This window comes from Podarcis liolepis, assembly GCF_965112155.1.
Source record: "Podarcis liolepis genome assembly, chromosome: 1".
NCBI lineage: Eukaryota > Metazoa > Chordata > Lepidosauria > Squamata > Lacertidae > Podarcis > Podarcis liolepis.
This window is the reverse complement of record NC_139554.1, coordinates 106,155,339-106,171,080: the sequence shown is the minus strand read 5'-3', so window position 1 is coordinate 106,171,080 and position 15,742 is coordinate 106,155,339. Positions and strand designations below refer to the sequence as shown.

General features: G+C 41.2%; 1 protein-coding gene across 26 annotated transcripts in view; it reads left to right on the top strand.

Annotated features, from left to right (window-relative positions):
* Positions 1-15,742, top strand: part of BAZ2B (bromodomain adjacent to zinc finger domain 2B) — a 192,019-nt gene that overhangs the window by 131,339 nt on the left and 44,938 nt on the right. For 13 of the 26 annotated variants that reach the window (XM_083492845.1, XM_083492833.1, XM_083492846.1 and 10 more), the window contains 7 exons: positions 1,301-1,361; positions 3,442-3,550; positions 3,838-3,939; positions 9,226-9,436; positions 13,605-13,697; positions 13,825-13,886; positions 15,648-15,713. In XM_083492845.1, the coding sequence (XP_083348971.1) occupies positions 1,301-1,361; positions 3,442-3,550; positions 3,838-3,939; positions 9,226-9,436; positions 13,605-13,697; positions 13,825-13,886; positions 15,648-15,713 (704 nt within the window). The remainder of the gene's footprint in view (positions 1-1,300; positions 1,362-3,441; positions 3,551-3,837; positions 3,940-9,225; positions 9,437-13,604; positions 13,698-13,824; positions 13,887-15,647; positions 15,714-15,742) is intronic. The other 13 variants (XM_083492830.1, XM_083492832.1, XM_083492827.1 and 10 more) reach the window with 1 other exon arrangement.

Genomic DNA, 15,742 nt, shown 5'->3' with positions numbered 1-15,742 from the left:
GCCATCCTGTTTCTAGACACAAATAATCACATTCCTCTGAACACTGACTGCAGATTAGCCCTTATAGGTGTGCAACAACATCAATGTGTGCCCTACAAAGCTTTCGTCTTCTCTCTCTTCCCCTAAAAACAGTGTGCACAGAGAATTGTCAGGCTCCTTTTGGGGGGGGGGAATAAAAATGGAGATTCTGCTGGGTTAGTAATGAGCTCCCCTGAACCGTGGTAGTAAGGCCCTTCCTCCTTGTGTTCATCAGATTCCCCACCCTCCCAGTTTCTCATTTAGCTGCTTTTTTACCTACCAATCCCCCACTCCTTTTTGAATCTTGGTGTGTGTTTGTGTGTGTGTGTGTGTGTGTGTGTGTGTGTGTAAAAATCAGATTAAAAAGGGAAAGTCATTAAACAGGAAAATGTCTTTACCAGCCTGGGACATAAATCTGTAAAATGTGCCCATTGAATGAAAAGAAGTTCCATGGAAATCAGTTGAAATGCTCTGTGTCATGTGATGTTCTGCCATTTAACATCAGCAGTTCAACAAGCCACAGGCACCCTGGGTTGTACTGGGGACATTATCTAGAAACAGGGTTTCTTTTATTTCACTTAAACATGCTAACATAAGTGATTTCAGGATTGGGGTGTTGATCTATAGTTTGGTTGATGGTTGTTCCTAAATCTGTTGATTTCTTAAATTCTCTGGGTGAGAATAGACTCTAGCAATTGTTAGCAAATTGCGTTCTGCTCATTTCTTGCATTTTTGCAAGACACGGGTTGCAAGGAAAAAGCAAGGAAAGGGGTATAAACAGCCTCTGCTGATTTCTTTTTGTTAAAAAAATAGCAGAACATAAAGGTAAAGGTACCCCTGCCCGTATGGGCCAGTTGTGTCTGACTCTAGGGTTGTGCGCCCATCTCACTTAAGAGGCCGGGGGCCAGCACTGTCCGGAGACACGTGGCCAGGTCACGTGGCCAGTGTGACAAAGCTGCTCTGGCGAGCCGGCACCAGCGCAGCACACGGAAACGCCATTTAGCTTCCCGCTATAAAGCAGTACCTATTTATCTACTTGCACTTAGGGGTGCTTTCGAACTGCTAGGTGGGCAGGAGCTGGGACCGAAAGACGGGAGCTCACCCCGCCGCGGGGATTTGAACCGCCGACCATACAATCAGCAAGTCCTTGGCACTGAGGTTTTACCCACAGCGCCACCCGCGTCCCAAAGCAGAACATATTGCAGAACAAATCGCAGAACAATTACAGTTGTAATTTGGGTTTGCTGTGTTCTAAAATTTAATCCATTAAATTCTATTTAAGGTACTTCAAAAAGGCGCAGAGTCACAGATGAGCGAGAACTGCGCATTCCTCTGGAGTATGGGTATGTAAGATACAATTTTGAATTAAACTTGTGATACCAGTTTCTTGTAATGCAGTAACATTCCTAAAGGTAGTGATTTTGCAATTTGTTTGGACGATGGTGAGTTGTTATTAACACTGAAGACAAAAGTACCCTGGCAAATGCAAGTTCCCAGGCCCATGATTTCCACAGTTACATGAAGGAAGAGGCACGTGTGAGAACTTGTGCGTAGAAAGGGGCTTAACCCAAACCCACATATCCTCTCCTGAAACCCCTTTTTCTCTCTAGCTCATTTGTCACTTTTGGAGTCTGAACTGGGAAATGATTCAGAGCAACCTGCTGGACTATTTAAATTGAGATTATGGGCACTGGAACAGTTAAGCCACTTCCCTCTGGCTGATGCACCTCTGCAAGTCTCCCTGCTCCCCCGTTTGCCTTTTGTGGGGGAAAACAGAGTTGGGTTTCATATGTTTTCTTTGCAATGTTCAGTTCTGAATCTTCACCAAGAAGCTGAGATCTCGTACTGTATTAAGAATCAGACCCAAACCCCACAAATCACAGAATATGTTCCAGGAGTGAGGGGGGAGGTATAATTGCTCATACGTAATTTGCTGAAGAGGTGAATTTCCCCCCAGAGAGTCATAAAGCTTCCTATGATGCTTTGTGCTTTGCATCGTCCATCCCTTTTTGTTTCTCTGAGGGGGCTTGCCAAGTTTGGGATGGGTTCCAGTAACTAAATTATTGGCAAGACATGTTAGTCCCTGCTGCAGAAGTAGAGCATCCGCTGTTTTTCAAGCCTTCATTCTACTTACTGACATTTACCATTGCTTGCATCTTGCCTACATCTTTCTTCCTACTGCAGTCACTAGGTAACAAACTGCATACAATATTTTCCTTTGGCCTTTTTCAGAGGCTTCTCTCTTGTGCTACGTCTCACTAGGCCCTGGCTAAGGATCAGTTTCCAACACCTCAGCTTTCTCTGCATCCTACAACTGAAATCTGAAACAGCAGCTCACATTGTACTCTTTCCTTACATTGAAACTTTCCTGGTCTTCTTCAGCTGTTCAGATTTCACACACACTCTTTTCAGTAAGCTGCACTGTAGCAGTTGTTTGCCCTCAAGGGGGAACTTTTGGCCTTTGGGTGACTGCAGGAGCGCGTTTTTCCTGGTGCTTAATTTTCTGCATGCTACAATATGCCTAGCTCCGTTTAATAGCCCATGTGACTTGGGGAGTCATGGAATCATAGAATTTTAGACTTGGAAGGGACCCTGAGGGTCATCTAGTTCACCCCCCTGCAATGCAGGAATTCTGCCCACAGCCGTCCCTGGGTGGGCTCGAACCACCAGCCTTCTGGTTGACAGCCAGACGCACTGACCTATTGCACCACAGGCTCTCTGACCTTCCTGGTACTGTAACTCACCTAGCCCAATGCCATTAACTCTGAGTAGCAGTGACTCTTCCTTGTCTTTCTCAGCCAAACCACTTGAGATTATTTCAACAGGAAAAGCTAAACTAGGGTAGCCAATTTGGTGCCATCCAGATATTGTCAGACTCCAGTTCCCACCAGCCTTAGTCAGCATGGCCACTGGTCGGGAATAATGGAAGTTGTGCGTTCTTAGATTCCAACTTGGTTCTTCAGTTTACAAATATTATGACCATCACCATCACAGCTTATTAGCAAACTGGGAACCTGATTTACTTAGGAATGTAGGAGGCTGCCTTATACTGAATTAGACCATTGATCCAGCTAGCTCAGTATTGTCTCATCTGAGTGGCAAAGGCTCTACAGGGTTTGAGACAGAGGCCTCTCCCTGTTGTACCTGGAGATGCCAGGAATTGAACCCAGTACCTTCTGAATACAAGGCAGATGCTCTGCCACTGAGCAACAGTACACCTCTAAGTGGATATATTACCCAGAAGTAAGTGTGATTTAACTCCGTGACTCTTACTCTTAGGAAGTTGTACATAGCATTACTGCTGTGCAGTCCAACTCTATGCATGCTTGCTTTGAGGTAAGTTCAAAGGAACTTCCTCCCAACATATGTGTTGCTATAATGCTGTGCCTCTTTAAATTTATATATAATTTTTTTTAACTGCAGCTGGCAAAGAGAAACAAGAATAAGGAACTTCGGTGGCCGCCTTCAAGGGGAAGTAGCATATTATGCACCATGTGGCAAGAAGCTAAGGCAGTACCCTGAAGTAGTAAAGGTATATTTTAAACGTTATGCTTTCTGGTTCTTATTAAGCATGCACATAATTATTTAAATGAACTTTTTCCTCCACTAAAGTTCCTTGATACAAAATGGCCCGTGATGCGAGGCTAATGTACCTTAAACCTGCCTCAAAAATGACCTCTTGTAAATTCGTATCCCCTTGCCAGAATATGCACCAAAAAACCCCACACACATTTGACTTCTCTCTAACATTAGCTTGTACATCAAAGCTGGGTTGTAATGACTTAAAACCTGAAGTGGAAAAATATGTGATTTTTTCAGTATCTCAGCAGAAATGGAATAATGGATATCTCAAGGGACAATTTCAGCTTCAGTGCAAAAATAGGAGTGGGTGACTTCTATGAAGCCAGAGATGGACCGCAGGTATCCGCTTTTTAAAAAAGTAAAGTCTTTGATCCAAGGCGTAGTATCATAAATCTTAAGTGAAATATTTTTTTTACTACACTCTGGAGCATTGCTATTGTTAGCTGGTTCATTCTTGCAGTCATATGTGTGACTTTATGATAGTAGTTGTGAATGACTGAGCACCTGACGCCTGGAAAGTGCTGGAAAAACCTTCACAATTCATTATCACCTTGCCAGGTGCTCAGCATCTCGCAGAATTAAATTTGGAAACTGCAGTCATCTAGTTATCATTGGCCTTTGAGGTTGAGTATATATTCCAGTACTCGAATTACAAGTCCCCACTCCCCCCTTTGCCTTTTAGGTGGGCCCTCTTTTCAGAAGGCCATACAGTATATGGGAAGCATGATTCGGCTAAAACTGGGAGGAGTCAGGGGGTGGGGCTTATACATTTCATTTAATAATGTCTCCTCTTTTCTCTGTAATTTGAGCACTGGTATATCAGTTTAAATGCTTCTGAGATCAACTTTGTTATTTCATATATGTGGTAATTGTAAGTAGCTGTGTTCACATACACATGTTTTTTTCTTTAGCTGTCTCTGTGGTGTTGGCTGAAATATAGAATTAAACATAGAGTTGTTTGTTCAGTGTGGAGAATGTATGATGAATTCTGCAAAGTCTACATAAATAAGACTGGGGAGGGGACAATAAACCCCAGGGAGGATATGATAAATGTGTGTTTTTTGTGCGTGTGTTTCATCTGTGAGACACTGTTCTCTGTTTTAGCTAACGTGCAGCACGATCCTTTGCAGGTTAATTTGGAAATTAAGTCCCACAGAGTTCAGTGAGGCTTACTCTCAGGTGCACATATACCGGATTGTAGTTGTAAGGATTTACTTGTGTCCTCCCCCTTTCTGTCTTACCTTATTTGGACTTCTCTAATGGGAACCTTTTCTTAACCTAAATGTGCCTTTGTGTACCCTATACTTTGTCTTACATCACTTACTACTTGCATAATTGAGTACATAACTTCTTTCTGTGTAGTGGGCAGTATTTCATTCCTTATAGTTTGGGAACATGGGGTCTGTATATGGTCTCCCCCTTTTTTAAGGCAAGTGTGTGCAGATACCTGCCAAGTGCTCCCAAGTACTACGCTGAACTATTGGAGCAATTTGCTCATGGCTCTAGCCTGCTACACCCTCCCCACATAGGGCACACCCTACAAAGCCAGGTGTTGCCAAAAAAAACATGAAATGGTGCAGAACCACACACTTGGGAAATGACACTGTCTCGGTTTTTGTCCAGTAGGTGAAGGAGAATTGAAAAATACGGCTTCCCCTGCTAGTGCTCAGTCCTTTAAAGTGGTCAGTAGAGCATAGCTGTACATGTAAGTCATTGCAGATATTGGGGCTAGTTCACATAAACAGCCGATGAGGAGGCAAACTTGTTTCTTGACAACTTCAGATTACAGATTGGGGCTCACTTGACTGATGTTTGTCTATTCAAAAAAACATCTCTAGTGATATAAAGCCAACATGTCAGGGAGAAAGCCTGGCTAGAACATATCTTCTTGACATGCAGTTTTATTTTGTGGAGGGGTTTTATTGTTGTTGTTTTTTACAGTGAGGAATGTTCATGGAACAAGTTTGCCACCTCATCTGCTGTTTTAAGAGAACAAGGCCTCAGGGTATAGCTGTACTGCTGCAGCTATAGCAGTCATTCTATTTGCTTAATGTGGAACTTTAATTCTGGGAGCGAGGCTATAGATTTTGACAGCAAATTCACAGAATCCCCACCAACTACAGTTCCCAGGATTCTGCACAGAAAGCCATTATATAAAAATTACCAAGTTACCCTGAGAAGATAGCATCGCTACACATTGGTGGTGGTTGGGTTTCCCCCTTGTTTTTACTGTCATGGATTCACCCAGGCAGCCATGGAGATTATAGCAGTGTATAATATTTGCAGTTGGTTAATATTTTGTAAAATCGCAGGAATATCTTGGAACAACAATTCCTAATTCTCCTTGGGGAAAACTATGGCAGTTAAAATTGGGGTGAAGAAGGATAATAGATCATGGTTTAGTCAGCTTGGCTTATAGATTGCAGTCTGGATATGTTAGTGTACTGTTGGACCAGTTGACAAGTTTCCCTTTACAAATTACTCACCAGGTACTTTTTCAATTAATTCCTTCAACATTTCTTGCCAAACTCCTATGCATTATGAGTCTGAGTCTCTTCTTGAAATCAAAATAAACTCAGTATTCTGTCTGCTAGGATGCATGGCCGCAGTGTTATTAGACACACCCCAAATTATTAGCTATCCTTGTGCAAGGTTCCCTGCAATGAAAGTTGTGCGTAGAGTACTTTGCCTTCTGAAATGCTCCCCTAACAACTCTGTGTTATTGGACATTGGATAGAGTTCTGCGCTAATAAATGAAATGTGTGCAAACTTTCTTCCAGTTTTGATTAGTAGAAACGGTTTCACACCAAAAAGAAAATATGTTAGATGTCTCCATTGAAATGCCATTACCATACAAGCACATGTACTGAAAACCAGGAGGACAGTTGTATCAAATTGCTTTTAGATTTCTTCCCAAGGAGACTCTTGCTGTCTAGTTCTTGGTACATCATTGGTTATATTTTGCCAGACACACATTTAGATTGATTCCAGCCAGGCAAGCAAGATTAGCCTTTTGTTTATTCAGGGTGATAGCTCTGAATTCATGACCCTTGTTTTCACTTTGGGTGGAGGCAGGAGCCATTTAAGAACCCTGGAAAATATGAGAACAGGTTCATTAGAGTTAGAATGGAGCAATACAGAATATGAACTTTGGAAAACACTAAATGAAGGTAAGTAACTCTTCAGTGTTAGGGAACTTTTTGTTGTAATGTGTGTGCATTAATGAGAAGTGCAATATGCTTCATTCAAAATAGCAGCTTATTTTTTTTCTACAGTGTTTGCCAGCATAAATGTGCTTGTTGTACATGCTTTCATATATGTCTATATATGTGTGACTTCTACAAGCCCCAGCTGGTATTGCAAACTGCATTTGTTACTGTGTGCGATGGGATTACTGAATCACTGCTCTTCGTCACCAGTAAACTCTTGGTAATCTATCCTTGTTCCCAGTTAAATGTGAGTTACCATGCTTAATTTTAAAGCACACAAATTAACTTTGGAACGATGAACTCTGATGTAATTAACTTCAAATCAAAGGTATGCAAGATATTACCCCATTTGTCCTAATTTTACTTTTACTAGCGCTTTGTTTCTTTGGTCAATTTGTATGCTTCAAAATGTTGAATATGAGATTATGCAATAAGTGAACTCAACTCAGGAAATGAGAACTATGTGTGGAAGCAGAATACTACACGTGCAGCTGGTGCACAGCACAATCCTATATGTATCTCACTCGGAAGCATCAGCCCCATTGAGTTCAACCTGTTGCAGTACCAGGTGCTCATCCACACTGCAATGCTCATCTGAGCCTCATTGGGTTGGATGTGTGTTTTTGGTACAGGGAGGGATCGAATAAATGAGCAAGTATAAATTTAGCCTGTTGTTGTTACAGTTTACTTATCCAAATACGGAAGTCTTTTAAGGCTCCCTTTCTTTAGAAAGGAGCTTGGTAGATTGGGTTCTTGGTTCTGGGGTTAACAGTGATAAATTAATTGTGGCCATATGGTTTGTTTGTTTGTTTGTTTGTTTGTTTGTTTAATTATTTTAAAAGGCAATGGGAACTAGATGTCTAGTCTAGCCTTTTCCTTGGCATGTCAGTTTTCTATGCACAGAGATCTTCTTTTTTTGTATAGGGGGGTGGGGGTGGGTTTCCAGTCCTGTAAGCCTTCCTCTGCAGTCTGAAGTGTCACAGCACAGATATAGAAATACAGGAAGCTGTTTTAGACTGAGACAGGTGCATTGGTCAGTCTGGCTCAGTACTGTCCACACTGACTGGCAGCATCTCTCCAGGGTTTCAGGTAGTGGACATTGCCAACCCTATGAAGATGGTAGGGATTGAGACAGGGACCATCTGCATGCAAAGCAGCTGGTCTACTTGTGAGCTACGGTCCTTTGGTTTATCCCCTCAGTGAGAACTGGGTTATGAGGAAAACATGAGATACACAGTTCAGAAGAGATCAGACTTCTGTGCTGTTTTAGATAAAGAAACACAATACTAGGCTCCTCTTGTGTAAATTAGATGCAAGCTGTTCCTAAACTAAAGGCTGTGTTTGAAAGCTACAGGAATTTAGGATATGGAGGATACAGATGCCACATGGTGAAATGTAAGCAAATGGAATCATTCTCAGCAGAAATCCTGAGGTTTCCACAGAATGAGATAGTGAGAAGAAGGGATTAAAATAAATTGAAAATTTCAGATCAGTTAAAAATGTTTTTTTATGGTAGGTAGAAACTGATTTCCATAGATGAACATAACGTGTTTCTGAGAAGACTGTAAGGCAATAATGAGTTTCAGTGTGAATTGATTGTAAGAATGTCCCAAGTACAAATTATCAAAGATAGTTTCATCATGCTGACCAAAGAATTTGAGACTTCGTTTTTAGCAAACATGTTCGCCTTTTGTCTCAATGTACCCTTCCAAATGGAATAGTTAGACAAAACAGAGCAAAGACAATGCAACACTGATGTGTAAGCAACAGCTAATCGCTTCCATTAAATACTAATTACTGCCAAGTAATTTCATTTGGAAACAAGCTATTCAGAACTTCACGAATGAACTTAAATAAGAGTACAAGGATATGAAGGGCCTTGAGATATATGCTGAATCAGGTTTATACTCCAATGCTAGCCGAGGGGCCTTTAAATGTATATAAGTGTTGCTGGCAGGACAGCAGCTAATTCCCCAGAAAAGACCCTGGTTTGCCTACAGAGTTTTGCTGGCAAAGATGTACCTACTTCCTGACAGTGTTCCACTGGTGGGAGTGAGGGTGGGGAGTGGATCACAAGACCCCTCATCCCCCAGGACACCTTTAAAAACAGCCAAGAGATACAGCTGCTATGTAATGGAAAAAACAACAATACGTTTCACTTTCATTGGTGTCAATGGGAGAGAAGTAGAGAGCAGGGCAACTTCCATGCGGGGTGGAGTGGGGAGAAAATTCTAGGCCGCAATTAAAGCCTAAATTGATTAATCTGCCAGTTTGATCAGTTCAAGCTTGCAGCTCTCACACAGATATATAGACATATGCTTCGGTGTGCGTTTATACATGTCAGCTGAGTGCACATTTTTGTTGTTGTCCATTTTGCGTTTATAATGACTTCCTGTGAAATATATTAATTACAAAGGGGATGCAGTGGTGTTTGCTGAAAGAAGAGGAAGTCCTTCCTCGTATCAGAGCTATGGAAGGACGTAGAGGGCGGCCGCCGAATCCAGAGAGACAGCGCGCGAAAGAGGAATCGAAAATGAGGCGTCGCAAAGGTCGACCTCCAAATGTTGGTAGCACTGAGTTTCTTGACAACACAGATGCTAAGCTGTTAAGAAAGTTACAAGCCCAAGGTAAGGATTTTATTATAACTTCTCCCGGCGCATAGTAAAAGGTGCCTGCAGACAATTTATATTCAATAAGCAAAGAAGCCTTTTGGTTTATGTATTGTGTTAAGGACTTTCCAGGTTCACTCAAGCTCCAAAATACTCCTTTGAAATGTCCCAATTTTGTGGCTCTCTACTGGCCTATGTTAGTAGGGCTCCTGTCTGCCCATTTGGTGGCCAGCAGGAAGTCAGGAGTACTGGGAGAGCTGGGCAGAGGGATACCTCCACCTAATCCAGCCCCCTACTCCCCTACAGTCTGTCATAAAAAGTTTTCGGATTCCCCTGCCCAACAAGCTTCCTGCCTGTGTTATCAGTTCCACATCCACAAAAGGTTTTATCTGTTTGTTTAAGAGTTTTTCGTTTTCATACTATCAGCAAATAAGAACAGAATATATTACTACTTCCAAAGCAAGGGAGAATTCTGATTAGTCAAAATTATAAAATATTTGGCTTCATCAGAAACAAATTATGTACAAAGCGTGGTATTAAACTGAGGTTTACTCAGAGTAGAACCATTAAAATTAGTGGAGCTAAATTTATTAATCTTAGTGGGTCTATTCTGAGGGAAGCATGGTTAAATGCCACCCAAGGACAAAGGAGGATAGGATATAGTTAATTGTTCCTTCATTCCTGTTTCTTGGCAAGTACTTGGCATATGTCCCTGGTAATATGTATGAATTTTAATAAATACCTGTGGAGGTTTTGTTTTCGTTTGCTATTATGCTATGTATTTTTGTGTGGTCTTTTGATGAAGGGTATATAATTTTAATTTATTATCATTATTTTTATTAGTAGTAGTAATAGTAGTAACATGTAAATGCAATTCACACATATTTTCCTGATTTAGGGTGGCCATGATGTGAAAATCTATTCAAATGTTGGCCTTGGGGGAAGCAATTCTTTTTTTTAATAGATGAAGTGTGTGTGTCACCTGATAAAGGCCCTATGCTGTCATTTAATCAAGAGTCATATGTTTTTATCTCTGTGACAAAATTGCTATTATAAATTATTGTAGCATTATGACTGTTTCCTGCACTGTTATTGGTTCAGCCATTTTTATTATTATTTTTCTGGTACACATTCCGATCCTAAATAAATTCCCATCTGCAGTATTCCTATGGTGAATACATGATTCAGTAAACATGCTTAAAATTCCGCCCTACCTATTCTTCTGTTTATATTTTTAAAACAATGTGAGCTGTAGGCTCCTGTCTTTTCTTCCACATTCCACTTCCTTTTAAAAAAAAAAATTTAATTAATTTTTTTGTTTTACAGTTTCAATTAAACATGTTACAAACTTTAAAATATCCATTGACTTCCCTTCTCCTCTTTCCATGCATATTTTACAATAACCATTCCAATCAGTTTTCCACTATTACATCCATCAGCCACTTCCTTGTAACTTGGCTTACACACACATACACACATTTTGGATTGTGTGTATATCCAATTTACCAAGAAGCATAGAATCATAGAATCATAGAGTTGGAAGAGACCACAAGGGCCATCGAGTCCAACCCCCTGCCAAGCAGGAAACACCATCAGAGCACTCCTGACATATGGTTGTCAAGCCTCTGCTTAAAGACCTCCAAAGAAGGAGACTCCACCACACTCCTTGGCAGCAAATTCCAAGAACCTAATTATAAATGTATAATTATAAATGTATAACCTAATTATAAATAAGAACCTAATTATAAAGCATTCAGTTCTGCAATCTGGAAGGCTTTGTCATTTATGACACGGTTTGAGCTTGCAAAACTCCAGGTTACCAATACATTATTTCTCAAAAGACTTCCCAGTCTTGTTTCATCTAGTGTCATAAAGAGTAACTCCCTAAATGTTCAGGGATGCCAGAAACTGGTCATACAATAATTTACTTGGGGAAATTGATGACACACACACATAGGCATTGCATATGACCAAGGTATAAATGCGCCTCTTACACAGTGTGCACATCTATTCAGCAGAATCTTCTTGAAAGCTTGCTATCCCTGGCACAAAACCTTACTTAGGACAATGATAATGAAAAACTTTAATATTATACTCACCCTTTAGAGATAATTGACTCCTCAGGGGAGAGGGGGAGTAGCAAGCAGAATATTTGGCAGTCTAGGAGACTACAAAACTACTTACTTCCCAATATAATGCTCTCTACTGCCTTGTCATTACCCCAAATGAGAGAATTTCTGTGGATAGTTTCAAAAGAATGGAAGGAACTTTACCTTCATCCTGGGGGTGGGGGCAGGAAATGGTTGTCATCAGTATTTGTGCTCCTTGTATATTTACATAAGTGCCTCAGAATGTGGTGAACACCACAGAGCTGAGTTCAAGCTCATAACACTTACGGAAGGGGGATAATTATCCTAGTCTTTGGCACATGCTTTAGAGGACATGCCAACCTTCTGAATAGTCTCGTTTCAATGGCTCCTGATTCCATAAACTGGCACATTTGTATAGATTCCAAAGTAGGTGCCTCTGTGACATAACTATTCTGCCAGTAATTCTTGTCTTGTTTTTTGTAAGATAACTTGTTGTGTACATTGGGCTGTGCTGTGTATAAATATTTCATGTATAATTGTAGTTTTTGTAACTCTCCCTTCACAATTGTTGCTTTTATCCCCCCCTGCAAGCCCAGCAGTTCTAGTAGGAGCAGCAGGGGAGAAACCTCCAGTGTGGGTGAAGGGGAAAGGTTAATTCCTGTTGCTGCTAGAAAACCTTGTGAGATGTCCATGGAGGCAAGGGACAAATCTCAGCTTGCAGCAACATGCTATTCAGTTACTGACCGAATAGCTGGCCTTCCTTGTAGTGTAGGCAGCTGGCTAATGCACAGTTGCATACTTGCATGGTGTTGGTTGAGGTTCCCACTGCCTTCGCTACCATTTCTGTATGTAAAATGTAAAGGGACCCCTGACCGTTAGGTCCAGTTGCGGACGACTTGGGGGTTGCGGCGCTCATCTCGCTTTATTGGCCGAGGGAACCAGCGTACAGCTTCCGGGTCATGTGGCCAGCATGACTAAGCTGCTTCTGGCGAACCAGAGCAGCGCACGGAAATGCCGTTTACCTTCCTGCCAGAGCGGTACCTGTTTATCTACTTGCACTTTGACGTGCTTTCAAACTGCTAGGTTAGCAGGAGCAGAGACCAAGAAACGGGAGCTCGCCCCATCGCAGGGATTCGAACCGCCGACCTTCTGATTGGCAAGCCCCAGGCTCTGTGGTTTAGACCACAGTGCCACCTGTGTATGTAGTTTCTGGTAAATACAGGAATTTGGCTGTCCCTGATGTGTCCCTGAAGTGGCAGCTAGTGGTTGCTAGCAGTGAACTGCTCTACCAGCCTCTGCTGGGTGGAAAGGCTCCTGTCAAGTATAGCACATGCTGTCGTTGCCATCCATCTGAGAATTCCCAGACACGTCCTCTTTTGGGGGTCCTACATGCCCACCCGGGAGGAATTTTGCATTTTAGGTACATTTCTAATAGCAGGGGTGGGGAAACCTGTGTTGATGTTGCTGAACTGCAACTCCCATCATCCTGCCCATTGGCCATGCTGGCTGAAGCAGCTAAGGCTGCTAGAAATTGGAAGCCAATGAAATCTAGAGGGCCATAAGGTCCCTGCTGCTGTTTCAGAATCATTTTTTTAAATGTGATGATTATGACTCCACTGTATATGCAAGCTGAATTTCAGCCTCTGCATTCTGATAAATTCCCTCACTGAGCTTTAAATGGGAAGGAGGCACTTCCACATAAAAAGAATCCCCTCATTGATCTTTTAGCATCCGAGATGACAGTCATTATTATTGTAATACTTTTTCACTTGCCCACCCTGCTCCCTAAAAAGGGAATTGCATGATGCCTTGAGGTGTGTGTGTGTATACGCATATATACCCACAGAGACACACACACTTTTACACCTAATCCTCTTCCTTCAAGATACACTGAGGTATTAACAACACAAAAGTTCTTTGAATGAAACCATGGGGTAAGGAAATCCTCAAATCAGACACTTCTAGGCTAAATGCACACAAAGCAAACACAGACTTCTTCCATATTTTCTTTGATCCATGCAAGATTGACCTTGTGTTAATAAGAAATATTTATTGTACCCTTAGTATTTTTTTATTTTTTTCTCTTTGTGTTTCAGAAATTGCTAGGCAAGCAGCGCAAATCAAGCTTTTGAGAAAACTTCAGAAGCAAGAACAGGCCCGAGCTGCCAAAGAAGCAAAAAAACAGCAAGGTAAGTACTAAACTTCTAAGAACCTTGCAGACTCTCGCAGATGAATTTTTGAATCCATAGATATTAGTTTTCCATTATTCTGCACTTATTTACTGCTGACATTTTTTTCTTTCTTTCTCACTCACAGCTATTATGGCTGCAGAAGAAAAAAGAAAGCAAAAAGAGCAGATAAAAATAATGAAACAGCAGGTAATTTATGCCTTTCAGGTTTCAACCGTAAGCATTACCAGATACGTTATTCTGATGGCATGTATGTGTTTAAGCAGGACTGTGAGCTGAAAACCTAGCCTGTTCTGCTTCTCTGTCCTTTGGTAGCTTGATGAACTATAAATTTTAAAAAGACTCACACACAGCTTAATACGAAGAAACCTGCTGGTTCTGCTTTTCAAACATGGATATACATCACCTGCTGATGGATGTTTACAGATCAAGTTGATGTTAAAGGGCAGGGGGAGCAGAAATGGTCAAAAATGTCGGCTAAATATATTTGGTAATGGATCAGATGACAAACTCATTAGAATCTGAAGGTCTGGTCTGGGATTTCTGCCAAAACAGAGTCTTCTTTAACTGTAAGTTAGCTGTGACAAAAGACTGAATCATTCTGGTTTTATCTGACAGAAAGCACGAGCAGGCTAATAAACCATTAAGCAAACTGCAATGTCAGACAAAGCATGAATGATACTTTTACCGTGTTCGTTCCATCGAGTTTTATCTGAGAGACCTTTCCAGTTTCACCCTGATCTTAAACGCATTATGTTAAATTTATCTTTTTTGTAAGTAGTAGTACTATTAGATTCTGGTCTTCATTTATGCCGCTGTTATTAACAGCAATTTACAGTTAGCACCTTAAGGTTGTGAAATAGGTTGTACAGTTTTTAACAGGAATCCTCACACTGGACCTGGGCAGTATGAAGGCACAATATACCATGAATGTGAAATGAGGAAATTTACAGCCCAGTTCTGTGCATGCCAACTCAGAAGTTAGTCTTGTGGAAGTCAATAGGCCATATACACATTTACCTGGGAATACGCCTCACTGAACTCAGTGGGATTTTTTCTGAGTAGGCATACACAGGATTGAATTATATATTTGCCTTTATAAGATGCTTGCTATAAATGCATAATATATTTCAACAATTGTCTCAGGTAGTTGATTTCCATTTGCATGCAACAGATTGGGAAGTGCAGTTGAAAGAAAATTACGGGAAATGTTATGATAAATTTCAGTAATCCATGCTAGGATAATTAAACAAAATGGGGCTGCTCATTAAAACAAATTTTCAGACTGCAATAATATACGCAAGTAAGCCCCACTGAGCAGAAGCATATAGGATTCAATGGTTAATATGCTATAAAATAAAACATAAAAACAACAACAACAAACTATTTAAATACATTAGTAGCTGGAGACCAGCTAGGGAGGCAGTTGGACCTTCAGATGACAAGGGATTAAAGGTGTGCTAAAGGAGGATGAGGAGATAGCAGATAAGCTAAATGAATTGTTTGCAATCTATTATCACAGCAGAAGATATATGGCAGACCCCACTGCCTGAACTAACTTTTTGCAGACTGCCTGAACTAACTGAGGCAGATAGTGATGACAAGAGATGAAGTTCTAGGCCCCCGGGTTTTCTGGGGGGGCGACGACATGACAAGTGGAAGTCTGGATGAGCCCTTTGAGATATTTAATACCACAAGTGCCTGCAAATCCCTAACCAGCTGGATCAAAAAGTTCATCCTTTGCACCCTTCATGTCGCAGGTGTATGGCCCTTGCCATTGCACTGCTAGTTCAAGCACATTAAATCAAGCCTGGCTTATCTAGTGAAGCCTGACAGAATGTGGTATGTTGTCGCATCCTGGAAACGAAACAGGATTGGATGGGTGGGCTGTAGAGGATATGATCCGCTATTACTGCTGCTTAAAATAAATGAAAGCTTTTCTTCTTGTAGGAAAAGATTAAGAGAATTCAGCAAATCAGAATTGAAAAAGAACTTCGGGCTCAGCAAATATTAGAGGTATAACCAGTTCAATGAAGCCACTTTTA